At 40.8% G+C, this 20,388-nt stretch overlaps 2 protein-coding genes and 1 non-coding gene across 4 annotated transcripts; 2 read left to right on the top strand and 1 right to left on the bottom strand.

The window, feature by feature from the left end:
- Positions 1 to 1,672: 1,672 nt before the first annotated feature.
- On the top strand, positions 1,673 to 3,535 carry LOC112922464 (gamma-crystallin A). Its single transcript, XM_026002039.2, has 3 exons — positions 1,673 to 1,681; positions 1,784 to 2,026; positions 3,209 to 3,535. The coding sequence occupies exons 1-3, from the start codon at positions 1,673 to 1,675 to the stop codon at positions 3,479 to 3,481; spliced, it is 525 nt and encodes a 174-aa protein (XP_025857824.2). The 3' UTR covers positions 3,482 to 3,535.
- A 10,229-nt stretch (positions 3,536 to 13,764) lies between these two features.
- On the top strand, positions 13,765 to 15,717 carry CRYGB (crystallin gamma B). 2 transcript variants are annotated; one of them, XM_026002050.2, is made up of 3 exons: positions 13,765 to 13,773; positions 13,871 to 14,119; positions 15,377 to 15,717. In XM_026002050.2, the coding sequence occupies exons 1-3, from the start codon at positions 13,765 to 13,767 to the stop codon at positions 15,650 to 15,652; spliced, it is 534 nt and encodes a 177-aa protein (XP_025857835.1). In that variant the 3' UTR covers positions 15,653 to 15,717. The 2 variants fall into 2 exon arrangements, with proteins under 2 accessions (XP_025857835.1, XP_025857836.1); XM_026002051.2 differs by having other exon boundaries at positions 13,871 to 14,113.
- A 2,479-nt stretch (positions 15,718 to 18,196) lies between these two features.
- LOC112922619 (U6 spliceosomal RNA) lies at positions 18,197 to 18,303 on the bottom strand. The gene has a single exon (XR_003235500.2). It is a non-coding gene; the product is annotated as a U6 spliceosomal RNA (small nuclear RNA).
- Between the last annotated feature and the right edge of the window lie 2,085 nt (positions 18,304 to 20,388).

Genomic DNA, 20,388 nt, shown 5'->3' on the forward strand with positions numbered 1-20,388 from the left:
AAAGAAAATGTTCTAGTCTTTCCACACTTTCCAAAATGCTGAGTAGGCATGTGGTTTGGCTTATAAATACACGTGGTAACAATTTGACCCAATGAATGTGACTCTTAAGGGTTTGATGTGCCACCTTTCTGCAGAACAGTTGTCTTGAACATGTGCAAAAACAAGTGTTTGGTTTGTTGGCTTTTCCTGGAAATGGCATCCCGATGTGGTGCTGTGGTTGGGGAGACCGATGCTGCCTTTTCCACATGGGTTCATTTATGGTTGTAACTGAGGTTTACCAGTAGGCCTGCAGCACTAGGAGAGAGGCAGAGGATGCGTCAGTGACTTGTGATCCCTGGGTACTCCATCTAGTGTCCTAGAGCTTTGCCCGATTTCCTTTTGTCTAGCTCTGCCAGTTGGGAGGGAACATTTTTTTTCTTTGTGGCCACTGCTGTCTGTCCTCTTGACACCTGCATGTCTGCTTCACTTGCTGCCCAAGGACCTTCACAAATCATATTGTGGACACTCAGAGCCAGCTGCGGTTGGATACCTTTTCAGAGCCCTCCGTGGGTCACAAACCACAAAGGTGTTTGACTCCGTCTTTCTGCACACCCACAGATGACCAAGATGCTAGGGACTGAAGGCCTCCCGCACCCCTGCATAGCTGAGGAGTGCTTCTAAATCAGTAGGGTGGCAGCAATGGAAAAGGCTACTTAGGAAGTTACTTGAAACAGTGATGCTCCAGAAAGGGAAAACTCAGGCAAAGTATGCTGCTAGTTTTGAGAAGAAAAGCAACCCTAGAAAATGGTTGGTGGGAGAGAGAGGAATGGAAGGATCCTGTATGTTTTCCTGCTCTCAGAGCGTCTCACAGAGTCTTGGGAAATCTCTTTATTTTTAGTCCAGGGAGAAGCATTTAATCTCAGAACAAATTATACTTATTTTCAAAATTTGCTGCTTTCCCCCAGCAACTCAGAGTTAAACGTTTACAAATGGAGTTTATTTTTCTTTTCATGAGTGTCACATATATTTATGGTAAAAATTAAGGCAATCAAAACAGCAAAAAGGAGAAATAAAAACATAAAACCAGAATCTATAATCTTACCATTTATTGATAACCATCACTGATGTTTTGGTATATACATACACCATTCTAATATTTTCCCCCTACATAAACATATGCAAAATACTCTTATCAAAACCATATCATATCAAGGAAGTAATTTAGAAAATGTAATTGCCTTTCAATCAGAGGATTTTCCTGGTCACCTTTACCCCTTCAAGTCCTTCTGGAACTCATAGGATTGTCACGAGTCACCCCAGATGGAACCACCAACCCCATCTCAGCAGTTTCCATAGGCAAACACACAAAATGCTGGGCATGTAATGTATTTCTAGAGAGCTGCATAGGATGAGAAGTGCGCCCTTTGTCTCCAAGGTCATAATGGCTCTGCTGACCTCAATTCCTTTCACTGGAGCTAGTGAGGAGAACTCGAAAATGCCAGAGAGAATGAGAGCCCCCTGCCCCATGATCCCAAATGAAAAAAAAAAGAGAGAGAACATAGAAATCCCCTCACGCACTACCCCCAGGCCCCTTTTGTGTTGTTCTTGCCAACGCAGCAGCCCTCCTGCTACATATACCGGCTGCCCCACTTGTCCCCATCACACTGGACGCTGATCATCCGAGGCCACAACCATGGGGAAGGTGAGCCCCCCGAGGTGCCAGGCCACGTCAGCGGAGTGTCTACTGTGTTTGGGGGTGCTTCCCTGCTGACTTCTGGCCACCCCCCCTTGTTTCCCACCGTAGATCACCTTCTACGAGGACCGGGGCTTCCAGGGCCGGCACTACGAGTGCAGCAGCGACTGCCCCAACCTGCAGCCCTACTTCAGCCGCTGCAACTCCATCCGCGTGGACAGCGGCTGCTGGATGCTCTACGAGCGCCCCAACTACCAGGGCCACCAGTACTTCCTGCGGCGCGGGGACTACCCCGACTACCAGCAGTGGCTGGGCCTCAGCGACGCCGTCCGCTCCTGCCAGGCCATCCCCTACGTGAGTCTTGCTTCCACCAGCCCGATGTGAAAGCATCACTGATCCGTGGCCATAAATTCCTGTTCCTAAGAGTCCCTTTGTTTCCACTCGGGATGAGTGTTCACAGTAAGGATAGCACTGCCTGACTCTGGAGCATCTAAAAAAAAAAAAAAAAAAAAAATTGTGAACAGGCTTATGACTCACTGTGACCTTTTTTTTTTTTTTTTCCTACTTAGGACAAGATTGTTCTTAGGCATAAGAAATTACAACACAGCCTCTAAAGTTAAATTTGGTAGCACCTAGCTGATCCCTGCTCTCTAAATAAAAATCACCATGTTCAGAAAAGGAAAAAATAAATAAATAAAAGCCTATCCAGGTCATTATTTTTTAATGATAGGAAGACTGAAGAGACTATGGGAGAACATAGGCATGATGTGTTCTGACTGTATTAGTGATTGTTTTCCATACAGTCTCTACGACAGAAGGATCTAGAAACTAGAACAATATGTCTCAGCTCCTAAGGGGCTCCCTGTTTCCCGGGAGTCATTATCAACTAGTCTCTTATGAGGGTCAGAGACAGATCGTTAATTAGGATTTCATGGGATGTGGTCCTCATCAAAGTGCTGCTTAATGTTTTTTAAACACGTCGAGTTTGTGTTTCTGCTTGCTGGTGACACCAAATTACGTGGTGTGACAAGCAGATTCAAGAAGTGAAACCAAAAGTAGGCTAGAGAAATTTGCAGATCCAAAAAGACACATGAATAAAATAGGAATTTCTTTGAGGCAAGAATCTCAAATGGTTCCAGTTACTTGGCAAAATGTCAGATGTGGACTCAGAGTAAATACGAATTGTAAATTACGTGTGAAGAGTGAGTTAGAAACAAGCCTGTTAGGACTCAGTTATATGCAGCCATAATGGAAAAGAGTTAAAATCCTCTCTTACAGACTAAATATGGTTGTAACCAATGGTTTCCTACGAAGGAATCCCTTTTGTTCCCTTTATTTCAATGTTTGTTTCTTCCACAAGATCAAGTCAGTTTTGATATTCTTCCTAATTTGTCAGACCAACAATGTGAGGAGAGGACCTGTATCCGGCAGGATGGTTTGAAAACTATGCTGCATGAAGATGCAGGCTGACTCACTTTTACTGAGATCAGAGATGCACATGATTGATTTTTCTTCTTTTGTTTATGGTCCCAGCAGACCAGCTCTCACAGGATAAGGCTGTACGAGAGAGATGACTACGGGGGCCTTGTTTCTGAGCTCACTGAGGACTGCTCCTGCATCCACGATCGCTTCCGGCTCAATGAGCTCCACTCCCTGCATGTGCTGGAGGGCTGCTGGGTCCTCTACGAGATGCCCAACTACCGGGGGCGGCAGTACCTGCTGAGGCCGGGGGACTACAGGCGCTACCACGACTGGGGAGCCATGGATGCCCGAGTGGGCTCTCTGAGACGGGTCATCGATTTGTACTAGGTTATGTGTTTCTTGTTATGATCCACATCAAAATGCAATAAATATGCAAATTGTGTTTCTGGCACCAAGTGACTCTTATTTATCTTACATAATCACTGAACTCTAATAAATGGTGATCCTTGGCAACATACCTAACCCTGAAGGTCAGGTGTTTGGAATGTCTACCTACTTCCCGTTGGTCAGGCAACAGGATTTATGAAGCCCCCACTCATGAGAAGGAGGGAGAAGCACCATGTCTTCTTCTACAACTCACAGTCTGAGAAAGAGAGGAAAGACAAATGGAAGAAAAAACTCTTAGACCCACATAAAGTAAAAAAAACATAGAACAAGTTGAGGCTGGCATACCAAAGACAAGGGCTTGCTGGAAAGGTTAGGGCAGCTGGAATTTCAGATTAGTCAAGAAAAGCTGAGTGAAGAGAGGGCTTTTAGGCAGAATTCCCAAGGTAGAGAAGGTCAAGCATGCTTAATGAGTTCAGCTGGGAAGAGAAGTGTTAAAGGAAGTGTTAAAGGCCTGGGTTGTTATCCTAATTCTACTTACTAGTTACTGGTAATGTGACCAACTCAGACTAGTTTTTTAGGGACTTTTCCAGTTTTAGCATCACAAATCTTACATCCTGGAAAACCCCTCAGTCTCAGGTAAACCAGGATGCTTGGTTACCCTACTTACTGGTTTATCTCCTTAAGCAAGTCATTTTTTATCCTTTCTGTGTCTAAATCACTTTATTGAAGACTAGACGTGGATGAGAGATTCCTGCTTCACTAAATCCCAGGATGATTATGATGAAAAGACAGGGAAAGATTGTGAACACATTTTGTTATTTTTAAATTATTACACAAATGTAAATGTAGAAAATTCATGTCCCCAGTGTTTGCTCAAATTCAAGAGTACAATACAGTCAGCTTAATTTTGGATTCCAGTATGAATTTCTATTTCTAAGACTCAATTACCTATGTGATGTAACGAGCACTGGGTATTATATAAGTCTGATGAATCACTGAACTCTGCCTCTGAAACTAATAATACTCTATATGTTAATTAATTGAATTTAATTTTTTAAAAAAGACTCAATTACACAGAGTGAAGTATTAAAGTGGAAAGTCAAGTGGATTCTGTAGTATTCTGTTCTCCCAGAATGCTAATTCTCTTTTCAAATTTATATAAGCAAAAATAGTGCCCTCTCCCAGTTAACTTCTTTATCAAACTGATTTTAAAATTCACATAGAATTGCATGGGACCCAGAATAGCCAAAACAATCTTGAGAAAGAAGAACAAAGTAGGAGTACTTCTCAATTTTAGAACTTCTCACAAAACAACAGTAATCAAGACTGTGAGGTACTGGCATTGGGTAGACATGGAGATGAATGAAATAGACTGGAGAATCCAGAAATTAACCATGTGTCTGATTTTTGACAAGGATGTGAAGATGATTTAACGGGGGGAAAGAATAGCTTTTTAACAAATGGTGCTGAAACTATTAGACAACTGCATGCAAAAGGAGGAAGTTAGCTCCCTATTTCACACCATATGTAAAAGCTAACTCCAAAAACTCAAAGACTTAAATGTAAAAACTCGAGCTGTAAAACTTGGAAGAAACACAAGTATACATCTTTATAATCTTTTATTAGGCAATGACGTTTTAAATATGATACCAAAAGCATAAACAAGAACAACAAAGTAAATCAGGCTTAGTCAAAATTAAAACCTCTTAGGCATCAAAGGACACTATCGAGAAAGTGAATATAGAAACTTCTTAATAGACATGTCTCTGGAGGCAAGGGAAACAAAAGCAAAAATGAACTGTTGGGACTTCCTGAGATAAAAAGCTTCTGCATAGCAAAGGAAACAATCAACAAAACTTAAAGGCAACCTACAGAATGAGAGAAGATATTTGCAAATGACATATCTGGTTAAGGGTTAATATTCAAAATCCATAAAGAACTTATCAAACTCAACACCCAAAAATAAATAATCCAGTTAAGAAATGGGCAGAAAAAAAAAAAGAAATGGACAGAAAATGTGAACAGACATTTCCCCAAAGAAGACATACTAATGACTAACACATGAAAAAATGCTCAACATCTCTCATCAGGGAAATACAAATCAAAACCACAATAAGATACCACCTCACCTATCAGAATGGCTAAAAATCAACAACTCAGAAAACTACAGGTGTTGGTGAGCGTGCAGAGGAGGGGGAACTCTCTTATACTATTGGTGGAAATGCAAACTGGTGCAGCCATTCTAGAAAACAGTATGGAGGTTCCTCAAAAATTAAAAGTCGAACTACTCTATGATCCAGCAAGTGCACTACTAAATATTTATCCAAAGGATACAAAAATACTGATTTGAAGGGGCATATGCACCCCAAAGTTTATAGTATCATTATTAACAATAGCCAAATTATGGAAAAAGCTCAAATTTCCATCAGCCAATAAATGGATAAAGAAGATATGGTATGTATATATACAATGGACTATTACTCAGCCATCAAAAAGAGTGAAATCTGCCATTAGCAATGATATAGATGGAGCAAAAGTGTATTATGCTAAGCAAAATAAGTCAGTCAGGGAAAGACAAATACCATATGATTTCACTTATGTGTGGAATTTAGGAAACAAAACATGAACATAAGGGGAGGGAAGGAAAAATAAAATAAGTTAAAACAGAGAGAGCGGCAAACCATAAGAAACTCTTAACTATAGAGAACAAACTGAGGGTTGCCAGATGGGAGGAGAGTGAGGGGATGCACTAAATGGATGATAAGCATTAAGGAGGGCCCTTGATGTGAGCACTGGGTGTTATATCTAAGTGATGAATCACTAAATTCTACTCCTAAAATCAATACTATGCTATATGTTAACTAACTTGAATTGAAATAAAATCTTGGGAGAAAACAAAATAAATAATAATTTTCTTAAAAAGAAAGTGAAAAGACAGTCTACAGAATGGGAAGAAATATTTATAAACTGTTTATCTGGTAAGAATTGAGTATCCAGAATATATATGTTGAATATATATATATATACACACACACACACACACATACATACACACACAGACACATATATATACACACATATATATTCTGGAGATATATATATATATATATATATATATATATCAACTCTTACCACTCAATAACACAAAGAAAACACAATTAAAAGATGGGCAAAAGACTTGAATATGTATCTTTCTGAAGAAGATATACAAATGGTCAATAAACAAATGAAAAGATGTTCAACATCATTAGTCCTTAGGGAAATCCAAATTGAAACCACAATGAGATACCACTTAATACCCACTAGGATAGTTATAATAGTTTTAGGGAGGGAAATCCCCAGAAAATAACAAATATTGGTAAGGATGTAAAGAGATTAGCACTCACATAAGTTGCTGGTAGAAATGTAAAATGGTGCAGCTGCTATGGAAAATAGTTTGGCAGTTCCTTAGTGAAACACAGAGTTATCATATGACTCAGCAATTCTACTTCTAGGTATACCTTCAAAAGAATTGAAAGGAGTGTTCAAACACAAACTTATACATAGCATTTATAGCAGCACCAATCACAACGGCTAAACAGTGAAAACAACCCAGTTTATCGATGGATAATTGGATCAATAAAATGTGATATAAAAAAATAAAATAAATAAATAAAATGTGATATATCCATATTATGGAATTCCATTAGTATTCCATTAGTATTTGGCCATTAAAAGGAATGAAATACTGATACGTTCTATAACATGGATGAACCTTGAAAACATTATGCAAAGTGAAAGAAACCAGTCACAAAAGCATATATGTTATAAGCTTCCATTGATATAAAATACCCAGAGTAGGTAAATCTACAAAGATAGTAAGTAGATTAGTGGTTGCTTAGGGCTCGGAGGATGGTGGATAAGGGAATGCAATTTACAAGTACAGGATTTCTCATTGCATTGATGAGCATGTTCTAAAATTGACTGTAGGAATGGTTGTACATATCTATAAACATACTAAAACCATTAAGTGTATACTTTAAATGGATCAACTGTATGATATGTGAATATATATCAACAAAGATCTTTTAAAAACTAATGCTCTGGGGTGCCTGGCTGGCTCAGTCCATAGAGCTTGTGACTCTTGATCTCAGGGTTGTGAGTTCAAGCCCCATGTTGGGTATCAGGATTACTTAAAAAGAAAGAAAAAAAAGTGTTTAAAAAATAATGTTCTGTACAGAACCTTAAGTAGTGAAGATTCTTTTAAAATAAAATTCCTTCTTGTAAAGGAATTTACAAAGATAAATTATAAATATAAAGATACACATATTATCAAAATGTTGTGGCTCTTATCAATTCCAAATACATAGAAGAGTTGAGGTTTTGTTGCTGGCCTAGCTAAATCATCATGTGTTGTCCTCTGGTTGGGTGACTAAAGATGTATGATCTCTGTTTTTACAAAAAAATGAAAAACCAGGTGACATGTCTCTCCGAAAATAACTTTGTTAATTTAGGATTTGGTTTTGTTTTAATCTGGTGAACTTAGAGGCTTAGAAAACAGCATTTGATGGCACGAAGCTCAGTACCCCAAAACTTTCCCTCTCTATAAAATGAAGGGTCTGGATAAGATGAGCTCCACATTTCGTTCCGGCTCTGATACTTTAGGACTTTATCAGGTTTCGAAGTGGAGTATCTCAGTGGCTACCAATGCAGGCTTCGAGTTCTATAGACTTGGTCCTGGTTTGACCACCCATGGCTGGCTGATCTTGAGCAAGTTACTTATCCTCCCTGAGCTTCAGTTTTCCCACTTGTATGATCTTATGAGGAATAAATGAGCTCCCTCCTATAAAGAGGCTAGCATAAAGCAGAAGCTCGGTAAGTAGTAGTCATCACTCTATTCGTTGTGTCTAATTGGGCTGTATATATGGACTTTATAAGGAAAAAGGGTCAGGATAAATTAGCTGTTTTCTAGAAAATTTCTTTAAGTCAAAGAAAGGTGAATTTCTTTAATGTCCCTTTGACAGTCACTCATTACCACTGTCTTAGAAGTGAATAAGAAGTCCAAATAAGTGAATAAGGGATTACAGAGCCTGTTATAGTCAGTTAATGCTGATTTCTTGAGCTTGGCAGCAACAGTCAATTGAAGAGTCCACTTCAATTTACCAGAACTCCTGTTAAAGACAAAGATTCTCAGGGTTGGTAGGGACACTGCAAGCTAGTTGGATGCGAGGCCTTTTGTAAATTAAAAGTATGACATTGAGAAGCACGCAATTTAGGAAAGATATAAGATAGGCACACCTAGAAAGGAACATCTAAGATAAGCCATTGTTATATGTAGAAGCAATTAGTTTAGGCCTTGGAGGCTGACACACCTGAGTTCAAATCCCAGTTCCTTCACTTACTAGCTATGTCTACCTTTTTGGATTTGTTTCTCTATAGTGATCAGTACTATAATTAGACTTGGTCTGTCAGGGATCTTGGCCTGAACTGGGTGCTTCAGAGGGTCTTATTCTAGCCTCCTCTAGCTGCAATCTTCCCCACAGGACAAGAATCTGTGGAACCCTGGGAACAAGCCCACACTTCTAGACCACACTCCTTTTACCTAAAACTCCAGAATTCCCTCTATCTAGACCCTTGATTCCAAGACCTAAAAGAGAGTCTTTACCAGGTCTATCCTCCCAAAAACACTGGTAGTCAAAAGCAGCTGTTTGTGGAAGGGAAGGGGGGCAAAGAGCATGTGGATAGAGTATGGACATGTGAGGGAGTGAAAAGAGAAGAGGGGAGAGATAGAGAAGGCTCTATTTATGCTGTTGCTCTAGATTTCACAAATATTTGGGGAAGTTCCCATAATAATTGTGCTGTGTTGGCTACATGATGTACTTTGTACAAGATTCCTCATACAATGTCTGGAACATACCAGACACTCTTTATACAGTAAGCTACTTCCTATTACCTATTATTATTTTCATCATCATGAGCCAAATGAGTACTGTAAGATTTGCTGCAGTTTCAATCCTAACTGCTTAAATAAAAGTAGACATGGCTTCCTTCAGTAGGGTCAAGTCAATGATGTGCTGACGAACTCAAGAGATTTCACTTGGGAGTGGTTACCAGAGAGTCCGGAAAAGCCAATTTGTAAACAAAAACATTTGTGTGGGGGAGGGGAGAAGGGTAATGAACTCTTTCCACTCAGGCTCCTAACAGCCTCACGCGACTATAATGGCTCCTAAATAAATGATTTTGTTTTTAGGAGAAAGCAGGGGTTATAGTAGATCCATTCAAATATTTTGATCTACAGGTTCATTTAACCATGAGCTCCTAGAGGACCCTAAACAGCTTTCTAACTTTTTGTTTTGATTTAAATAAGACCAGTTCTTCCAAAAGGGAGTTTTGCAGTTATTAAAAAAAACAAACAACTAATACATAACTTTACAGTTAAACTCAGTATTCAAATATTTCTGATAAGAGATGCATTGGCTTCAATCCCTTAACCTCCCACATAAATCGAATGGGCTGCTGGCTGGTAATACAAAGAGACATAACAAAGCATGTCTTACGTCATCCGGGATCCAAAGACTCATTCTATTGATCCATCCACCTTCTAAAGTACAAGCCCCCCCACACCCACACACAGTGGGCTCCACACTCAGCGGGAAGTCTGCTTCTCTCCCTCTCCATCTGCCCCACTCTGGCTCTCTCAGATAGATAGATGATAGATAGATGATAGATAAATCTTTTTTTAAAAAAGTATAAGAAAAAAATTACAAGGAAATAGCTAAGAATATTCTTTATTATTTTCCTTCACAAAATATTGCTTACTACTTTTTCTTTCATTTTCATTCTCTTTCTCAGGCCCACTCCCCTGTCTCTCTCCCTCAGCTGCTGGAGGAAAGTTCTAAGACTTTAATAGCATAGCCCTGGTGGTGCTCTTGGAGGGCCTTGTTGTTGTCAGCCCACACCAGCCTGGGGTTCTGGGCCATTTTCACCTCCCTTCAAGTCCTCCCAGGTAACCCAGGACAGGCAGAAGCAGAGGGCATTGGAATCAGAGAAAGTGGTAGCTGAGTGAGTGGGAGAAAGAGGCTTCTATGTCTCTGAACATCCACATGGGTGACTTCACGTGGGAGAGTCATCATTTTCCAAAATAGAATTAGAATTATTATTTTTTCATGCTCTTCATGTTTGTGGGGCTCTCTTTATCCATCTAACTAATTAATAATAAATCATGATGGGGGATAAAGAGGTGTGACATGGTCCTATTCTTGAACTCATAACCTTGCCGAAAACAAGGAAAAGAAGAAAGCAGGAAAAGAAGAAATTATATGAGAAAGACAGAGCTGCTGTGCTAAGTTAGGTGGTGATGAAGTGGAGGTAGGTGCTCAGAGAAGACAGAGCCAAGTAAAGCTGGTCTGAAGAGGAGCTGTCCTAGAAGAGGGATGTAGGCTGCTGAGACTGAACCAGGATTTGATAAACTTCGGAGAAGGGAAGGTGCTCCAGTATCAAGGAATGGCTCCCTTCCCTAGGCCCAGATCCTCACAGACATCTTAAACTTAGAAGGCAGAATGGGACCAAATCCTCCCTCATTGGCCCTCCCAGCCTGCTGTGATTTAATGCAAATGTCCCCATAGTTTTTAGCGTGAATTGTGTCTATTCTTATTATTTCTCTACTTAAAGATTAAAAAGTTTAGTCAAATAATTAGAGCAAGGATACTTCTTCTGACTTGTCCTTTATATATCAACTTTCCTCTTCCACACAGCTTCAAAGACCTCCAAAGCACTTTAACAACTTTAATGTAATGAAGAATAAAAGTCAAACACATTAAAAAGACTGCACTAGTGATATAGAAATGAGAAAAAAGGCAAAATTCTACTATTAGCCAAATCAGGCCTAAATTGCCTGATGGATCAGAAATGTTCACACATACGCATGTAAGCACATATACCTGAGCCTCTGTTATGGCTGATGATGACCCTGGCTGCTGCATCTGCAGTCCACCAGTGGGGGAGGGTGTAGAACAGGATTTTCTCAATGAACTCATGGTAATGTGATCTTGGGGAGATTTCCCTTACTGTAAACGTGTTCCATTGCAGATTACCTCCTATGCAAGAAGCAGTGGCCACTCCAACCTGCAGTCCTGCTTTAGCTGTGGCAACTTGGCACATGCAAGTGGACAACAAGAGCTGCGTGCTGCTCTGGGCTGTGGCATCTGCCACCAGCAGTGGGTGAACTTCAAGGACTCTATCTGCTCTGACTCTACTGCCCTTATCTATGTTATTCCTCTCCATGGCACCTTGCTTCAGGATCACACTCAAATGGTAGTCATCATTTGATTGTTGAAATCAAAATTACCAAACAAGATTGTTGCTAAATTCCAAACCATTTCACATTTTATCCACTGATATTATCCACTGATCACATTTGGTCTCCATAAAATAAGCAAAAAATGTAGACACTGTGATGTTGAAACACAGAAACACATTCATATTTATTTTTGTTTGATGTACCAAGAATTCTATTAATATTATCATCCTTAGCATTTATTAAAATATGAATGATATGATATTTTAACCACTGGTATTTATAGTTTATCATGTATTTTTGAGTTCATTATTGCATTTGATTTTCATCACCATTCCTATTTTATAAATGGGGAAACCAAAGCCTAGGGAAGTTAGGTGATTTTCCCAAGATTACACAAATAGTAATGGAAACTGCAGAAGTGCATGTGTATGTGTGTAGGTGTTGATCCTTGAATGTGTTCTCCACAAATGGTGCCTATTCAACAATTTCATGGTGTTTATAAGTCCTGGGAAGAAAAATAACTTTAGAGGAAGCACTGTGAAAGCAAGGCATAGGACAGGTAAGGTAGGTGGTCACAGTTAGTATCACTTGCAATTGCTTATTCCTCCACCGAACAGTCGTGCAAATCCTGAAAGCACCACTCACCCCCCTACCTGACCCAGTCCAGGTCCCTGATGGTCTAACATTGGAAGCTGGCTACACAACTGAGAAGTCTGAGAGTACAGGCCTCTGACTCAAGGCCTTAGATGGTAAATCTATTACACATTAACAAAAATAACATATTCTTATGAATAATAACTATATTTTCCAAATCAAAAACAAATAACAAAAAGATCGGAATTGTTTTACATTTTTACAGATTAGTGTCATATAGCCTCTAGAAAACCTCCACCATACACCTGTAAAAGAATAACAGGGAAAGGGTCAATAACATCTTGGTATTGTTATGAAAACGTTCTGACCTGATGAACCTCTTGAAAGCGTCTCAGGGACCTCAAGAGTCCACATACCACACCTGTGAAGTGAAGTTCGTATGATCAAGAGGCTCTGTCAATCTGGCTTGGGTGCTCTCCAGCATCTCAAAGGTGTGAGAAAGTAGGCCATTGGTATTTCAAGGGTTTCTACATTACTCTTCACACTAACTCACACCCTTATCAAGTGAGCAAGAGTCTGTAATGGTGATGAGGAGAGAAAGATCTTAGGACATGGAAAGAGGACAGGAACAAAAAGAGCAAGCAGTACTCTGGGCAGCCACCAGCAGAAAGAACTTAGGCTCTCAGGGAGTTGTGAGGAAGGGGAGGCAGGCCTTAACTATCTGCCTTCTTTCTGATCAAAGCCAAGCATTGAGGGCCAACCCTCTGCTCCAGGCCCAGAGGCAGAAAGGAATAAAAGAGAATTCCCAGCCTCCAGGAGCCTACAAATCTCCAGTCAAGTATCAATTTTACTCAAGAGAGACCCCAAAACAACAGCCGTGATGGCCACAGGATCTTGAATTTGAACGAAGCTTTCCGCTTTTTAAAGCACTTCCACAGATTTTTTCACTTGATTCCCTCTTCCCAAAGATCCTTTATTATTTAAATTCTGCTTTTCAATAAAAGTTCAAACAAACAAACAAACAAACAGCAGAATCCATTACTTAGTTTAATTGCCTTTGAGGAGTCAATGAAGCAGAGTAGGCGACAAAATAAAAGCACGGGGGATAGAATTTCGCTCATCCTTTTGCTCAACTAAAAGAGTAAAGACTCTTTTCATTTTGGTGGCAACAACAGCTTTAGTGAATCAGAACAACCCGAACCTACCAGAAAGAATGAGAGTAAACCATTCAGCTAACCCCAATGACCAGGGGGAGGAGGAGCGGGGAGCTTGCAAATCCCCTTACTCACCGAAATGGGCCCCTTTTGTGTGATTTCCTGCGGAGGCAGCAGTCAGGGCTGCTATATATCCCGCGGCACTCCCCCTCGTCCCACACCGCACCCAGCGACACCTCCTGCTCCCTCGCTCCACCATGGGAAAGGTAAGTGCGGGGCATCCAGGCTCGGTGTTCGCCCTGGCGCAGCCTCCTGGGCGCGGGGGGCAGGCGGCCTCATGCTCCCACATCCTCCATCCCGCAGATCACCTTCTACGAGGACCGCGGCTTCCAGGGCCGCTGCTACGAGTGCAGCAGCGACTGCCCCAACCTGCAGCCCTACTTCAGCCGCTGCAACTCCATCCGCGTGGACAGCGGCTGCTGGATGCTCTACGAGCGCCCCAACTACCAGGGCCACCAGTACTTCCTGCGGCGCGGGGACTACCCCGACTACCAGCAGTGGCTGGGCTTCAGCGACTCCATCCGCTCCTGCCGCCTCATCCCCCAGGTGAGCGTGGCTCTGTCCTGCTCTCTGGGGCTCTTTGGACACGAAAGCCACTAGCAGATACCCTTCTTCAACCAAATCATTCCAACCAGAGAGCAGAGGATGAGAGTGAGCCATTCTAGAAGGATGTCCCTGATGGGGGACATTCTGTGGTCCATTCTAGAAGGATGTCCCTGGTGGGAAGCCATTCTCCATGAACTCTGTGGTGCTTGCTTTTTTTTTACTCACATGATCTCAGATTTTTTTAATTTTAAATATAATTGAATACATTAGAAAGCCAAAGACTGATTGAGAAAAAGCAGGACCTAGGGAAAACAGAAGTTGCCGTGTGTTTAAGTTGTAACTTCCTAATGTTGTCATTCCAAGCAACAGGGATTCAGAAATCTGGGTCTGCTTAACTGGTAAAAATATACTTGCTTGCTTTGGCTCATTTTTGTATTTAATTATCTTCCTGGAGAAGATAGGCCCCTGTCTGCTGGTTTTGGTTCTAATTTCATGGTCAGTATCTATTCCCTCCCATAGAGGTATAAATGAGAGAAAAGGCCAACTCCGAAGCAAAAGTTTGAGATTCAGTTTTTCCTAGAGAGTAATTGCACAGTTCTTAGAAGAATGTGCTGAAGTGTGGGAGACATGGGGTATAGTGTCATCCAAACAGAGCTTAATGGACATGATTTTTGGTGCTGAGGGAAACGAAGACAGCTAGAGAAGAGACCAGAAAGAAAGCTTAAGGGTCAGATAAGTTGAAATCTGAAGTAAGCTGAAGTGATAAAAAGAGAGACAAAGGAAATGTGTCATCTTCTTTTTCACAAGAGCTTGATAATCTCATGTTCCACAGTGTACACAAAACCAAAACATTAGCCTTACAGAAAATAGCTAAATATATTGATTCCTTTCTAACCAGAGTACTCGATCAAATGGGACTTTGCTTTCCAATGACTTATCCTTTTCTCTTTGGAGAAGGACCTTCTCTGATAACAAGCCTTAACGTGATCGATTTTATTTGAGACACACCTTTGGCTGCCAAGGACAGAGACTGGGTGGATGACACTGAAGGGATGCTGAGTCTGTCCCTAGCATTACCCATAAGTCATTAGATGCCCTGGTGGGTGATGGGAGGCTCTTTAACACTACAACGGGATTGTTTTGGAAGCAAACCTAGACTCCAAGAACTTCTGGGCTGGTGGGGCCTGGTTGGTGTAGGAGCTAGAACCCTAAGTTCTCTCCATTTGTGTTCACATACCTTTGCTTTTCTCTCTGCCTCTCCAGCACTCTGGCACTTTCAGAATGAGGATCTATGAGCGAGATGACTTCAGAGGACAAATGTCAGAGATCACAGATGATTGTCTCTCTCTTCAAGACCGCTTCCATCTCAATGAAATCCACTCCCTCAATGTGCTGGATGGCTGCTGGGTCCTCTATGAGATGCCCAGTTACAGGGGAAGGCAATACCTCCTGAGGCCCGGGGAGTACAGGAGATACCTTGACTGGGGTGCCATGAATGCCAAAGTTGGTTCTTTGAGACGAGTGATGGATTTTTACTAAAGTATTTATGTTCTCCACTTTTGTCCTTTAGAATCCAATAAAATATTTAGCTTGTGTTTCTGGCACTATGGAGTCCTGCTTTTCTTTTTGTCTCTTAAACCTTCATAAGCAATAATGGCACTTAGCCAAACATATTAACAGAGTTTTTATGATGGGAAATACTGTCTTCTAAGGGGGATAAAATAGAGGATATCATTGCCAGCATTCTTTTAAAGCCTATACCATGTAGGCTCAAGGCTCAATTTAATTGGGCTAACAACATTTATGGTTAGTCTTAAAAGGATAATTTTGCAGCTACAATGATAAGTGGGTATTTACTGTAACACCTAAAGTTATCCTAGGCTATCTCCACTATCTTTTCCATGTAGTCCAAGTATTAATAAATAAGAAAAGTCATCTCAGCATCTAAACCCTTTCTCAGCATCTAAACCCTTCCCTTAGCTTCAAAAGCAAATTAGTCACCCTCACCTCTTGCATGCCTTATCCTCCTAACAGCAGCCAATTCCATGTCAATACCTCATTCCTCCAGATTTGCAGTCCAAATAGAATTCACTGTCTCTGTGGTATGTGCTTTATAGAAGAATTTCAGGATTTCTACCAAAACCACATGCACATAGGGACACTCAACTTCCTATCACTTTAGTAGGAAGTAAAGAATTATGACCATACCTGGAAAGTAATACTAAATGGAAAATAAGGAATTGACATTTTCTGAAGAAGCTGGTTTGACTGTATTGTGTTTCCTTGGGGGATGTTTATTTTCCAGGACTGTATGTGTGTTTCCTTTGGGGATGTTTATTTTCCAGGAGTGAAATTTGAGCCCAAGGAGTCTCATGTTCTAATGCCCTTTGTTGGCTATAGATAAAGCCAGGTTCGAATCCAGCAGCCAAGACAGAGGGGGGAAACAAGATCAGTTCCATGACTAATAGAGTCCATGAGACAAATAAATTAGTTATTCAAGACTAGTCTAACCATTCCCAGCACTAAAACCTAAAAGAAAGTTTTCATGTGGGTCCTAGTAAAGAGGGTACAGAGCAAACAACATCCTTAGTAGCATCCCGCAGTAATTAAATATGGTCTTTGGGTCTGTCTCTTATAAAGCTCTACAATGAAGCTGATGGTTTCAGGTCAAAATCCATCTAAAGCATCCCATTCTTTGAGATTCTAATGAAATGGCTGAAACGTCATCTCATGTGGAGTGGGAGATTTGTGTACCCACTTTTTTTGACACATATGTACTCAAAATCTCATGGAATTCTGGAAAGGAAATGAGTTATTTATGCTTTCCCCAGTCACCCTCCCCTCTCAACTTGTTATTGGATGGATCATCTTGTCTTCCCCCATATGACCCACCCCATGCGTCTCACCGATTTAGGTGGGAGACATAGCTCCTTTTCCTGGAGCTCCTAAACCATCTCTCACATAAAGCATTTGTGTGTGCAGCCAGCCTCATTATAGAGGTTGTGGAAGGAGTTTAGATCACAGCAGTACAATAAAATCAAATTTAATATTAGATAGCCCTGTTCTAAACAGTCTGTAAGCTCCAACCAGCTGCTGGGTGGTGTGGTCTTCTTTCCCATTCTTGCTCCTCTCTCCTCCACTCTTAGCTGTAAAAATGGCTAATGGCTCTTCATTTTTTTATAGTCTCCTTCCAGCCCATGCTTTCCAGGGCTCCATATCTACCATTCAAGTGGCTTGTGAACAGAACAAGCATCTAATTTGTTGTTTAACCTGAGTCATTTTTGAGAGCGAAAGTGTGTGCCATTAAGGATCACACCCGGGCAAGAGGCATGAACCAGGACAGTCCAAGGCAAACTGGGGCCCTTGGTTAGGCTATTTATAAAAGTTCTTTCCCTAGAAAATGTCAGATTCTTGAATTATCTGATATTAATTATTCCTAAATCCCAGTTCTTCAACCTTTAAACTCCCAACACTAGTGTTGGCTTCCTGGAGACATCAGCCAGAGTTCTGTTTGCAAGTAATAACATATCACACATAAATTGGAAAGCTAAAAGCTTCTTGCAGTGCTGGATTTTACATTGTTGGGCATAAAATCATGGACTTCAGGCATGGAAATGATCCTGAAACACTTGAACCAAAAACACATAAAATTAGAGACCCTGGATGTCACTGATCAAGTTTCTCTTCTTGAAAACTGTATTTCCATCCCTGGGGGACAGGCAAAGAGAACAGTATAGTTCCTCTAATTCCACCATTAAAAACAATCAACAGAAAGAAGTAATGGTGCTGGGGAAGCAGGGCAAAGAGATTACGACCAAACTAAGTCCTCACCTATGCTTCCTCCTTCTTTCCCTCCTCTCTCAAAAGTACAATGTAACCTCAAAGAACTGAAAAGGTCTGAGATGAAAGCAGCCTCCAGAGAGGAAGGGGAGAAGGGATACCCTACATGATCCCACTAACCTTTTCCCCTTGAAGATGAAGAAACAATTCAAGATAACCCCAGGGTCAGCCTATATACCCTATATGCACCAGTATTTCCTGTATATCCCAGTTTCTAATAAGTCCAGATTTTAAATATTTTTTTAAAATATGGAATGCTTTAAGGATTCGCATGGCATCCTTTTGCAGGGGCCATGTTAATCTTCTCTATATCACTCTAATTTTAGTATGCATGCTACCAAAGTCAGCACCAGATTCTAAGTTTTTTTCTTCTTTTTTCTCTCTTTTCTCCCTTTGAACCTATAGTGTCTTCTGGCCAATCTAACCTTATAGAAGACCCACCAAGCAAAGAAAGTGAAGTCATTCTGTAAAAAAGTGCCAAGAAGTGCTATATTGAGTTACACTCTCAAAGGGTGCTCCTCGTTATGGCTTCCCTCTCTAGTTATCCTGCCTTGCTGCCATGGGGTTAGGTCCTGATGTTGCTACTGTCTTATTTCCTCCCATGAGACTTCAGGGGATCAAATTTTCTTGTGGGTTTGTTAAAGCAAAAATGACAATCACTACCACCTATTGCTTAAACAAGAAGAAATATACTACTTTTCACACAAAAGCCAATTTAATCCAAATGGGACATCATAGGAATTAAGAAGAGGTGGGTCATGGGTTGCCCATCTTCTTGTCAGCTATTTAACAGTCATCAAAGACAAGCTGAGAAAGAGAACCAGAGGCTGATGCCATGATGCTGATCCTTGGTGTCTTACCCAATCTCCCTGTTTGAGATACTTTGGTCCGTGTTGCTCCCAACCACATGACCTCTTCTCATTTTACCAAGCATGCGTATGATACAAATGCTATACATTTGTTACTAGGAAGCAGGAAGGTGGGCATTAAGGTCAACTGCTGGCTGGACCTCAGACACTAGCGATACTCTGAAATTGGCCACTGCTGTTGTAGTATTAATTTGTCATCTCAGGAAACACAAAAGGTAGACAGAATTACCAAGGAACAGAAGGCTTTGGGGACAACACAACATTCCTGTTTTCTCTCATTTGCTTACTCATCTCCCCTGTTATAAAGGCCTATTAAATAGATCAAATGCAGAGTGCTTGTGTCATCCTACACATTGAAAGTTGCAAATACTGAACTTTGATGTGAGTGTGTATGCCTGTGGTGCTGAGCATTCAAAATAGGTCCCATGGACTATCACAACAATGGATTTCAAACTAGGGAATAACATTCATATCCTCCAGGCATTGATTGAGTAGCCTTCATGTGCCAGTTCATTTTGCCATTTGCCATTTAGTAGGATTACAAAAAATAGTCCCTGCCCAGGATGGGGCTCCCCTCATTCATTTCAAGAAACTGATATCTAAACAAAATAATTAGATAAGTGACAATTACCATTATAGTGGTATGAGCAAGATGCCTGATAGAACCAAGCTGGCAGTATTAAATCCAACCTGGAAGATTAGAGAAAGTTTCAAGAAAATTTTTACAGAGGAATTGATATCTGAAATAAACCTTCTAAAATCTCCCTGGGTGAAAAGTGTAGAACTGGCATCTCAGTGAGAAGGATTAGAACATTAAACAAGAGAAGTATAGCATAAACCTCCAGCTATAAGATGAATAAGTTCTGGGCATCTAATGTACAGCATAGTGATTATAGTTAACAATACTGTATTATAGACTTGAAAGTTGCTAAAAGAGTAGATTTTAAATGTTTCCACACACACAAAATATTAATTATGTGAGGTGATGCACCTAACACTAAGGTGGTAATCATCTCACAATATATAACTGTATCAAATCTGTATGTTGCATACATGTTACATGATGCAATATTTCAATGGTATCTCAGTAAAACTGGGGCAGGGGGCAAATGAGAAATGTGAAATAACATTGTGTTTTTGGGAAACTACAAGTGACTCAGTGTGATCTGTTGGGAAGTCTGGAGACAGAGTATCTCAGGCCAGGTGTGCCAGGCTAAGGAGCCAGTACTTGATTCTGGAGGCAATGGGAGTCAGGGAAGGGTTTCAAGCAGGTGAGTAGCTGCCTTAGCTCAGGCTGCTAGAACAAAAATACCGTGGACTGGATAACTTAAACAAACATTTCTTTCTCACAGTTCTCAGTTCTGGAGGCTGGGAAGTCAAAGATGAGGGTGCCAGTAGATCCAGTGTCTGGTGAGCCAACTTCCTTGTTTGCAGACTGTCTTCTCATAATGCCCTTACCCTGAGGGAGGAAGTGCCTAAGGACACTCATCCTGTCATGATGTCTCCACCCTTATGACCCAGTTACCTCTCAAGGCCCCATCTCCAGACATCACAGTGGGGATTAGG

The sequence above is a fragment of the Vulpes vulpes genome, chromosome 16 (genome assembly GCF_048418805.1).
Source record: "Vulpes vulpes isolate BD-2025 chromosome 16, VulVul3, whole genome shotgun sequence".
Taxonomy (NCBI): domain Eukaryota; kingdom Metazoa; phylum Chordata; class Mammalia; order Carnivora; family Canidae; genus Vulpes; species Vulpes vulpes.

Coding starts and splice junctions, on each gene's coding strand:
- CRYGB (XM_026002050.2), top strand. Junction 14,120..15,376: donor GCCTCATCCCCCAGGTGAGC/GTGGCTCTGTCC, acceptor CTGCCTCTCCAG/CACTCTGGCACTTTCAGAAT.
- LOC112922464 (XM_026002039.2), top strand. Junction 2,027..3,208: donor CCTGCCAGGCCATCCCCTAC/GTGAGTCTTGCT, acceptor TGGTCCCAGCAG/ACCAGCTCTCACAGGATAAG.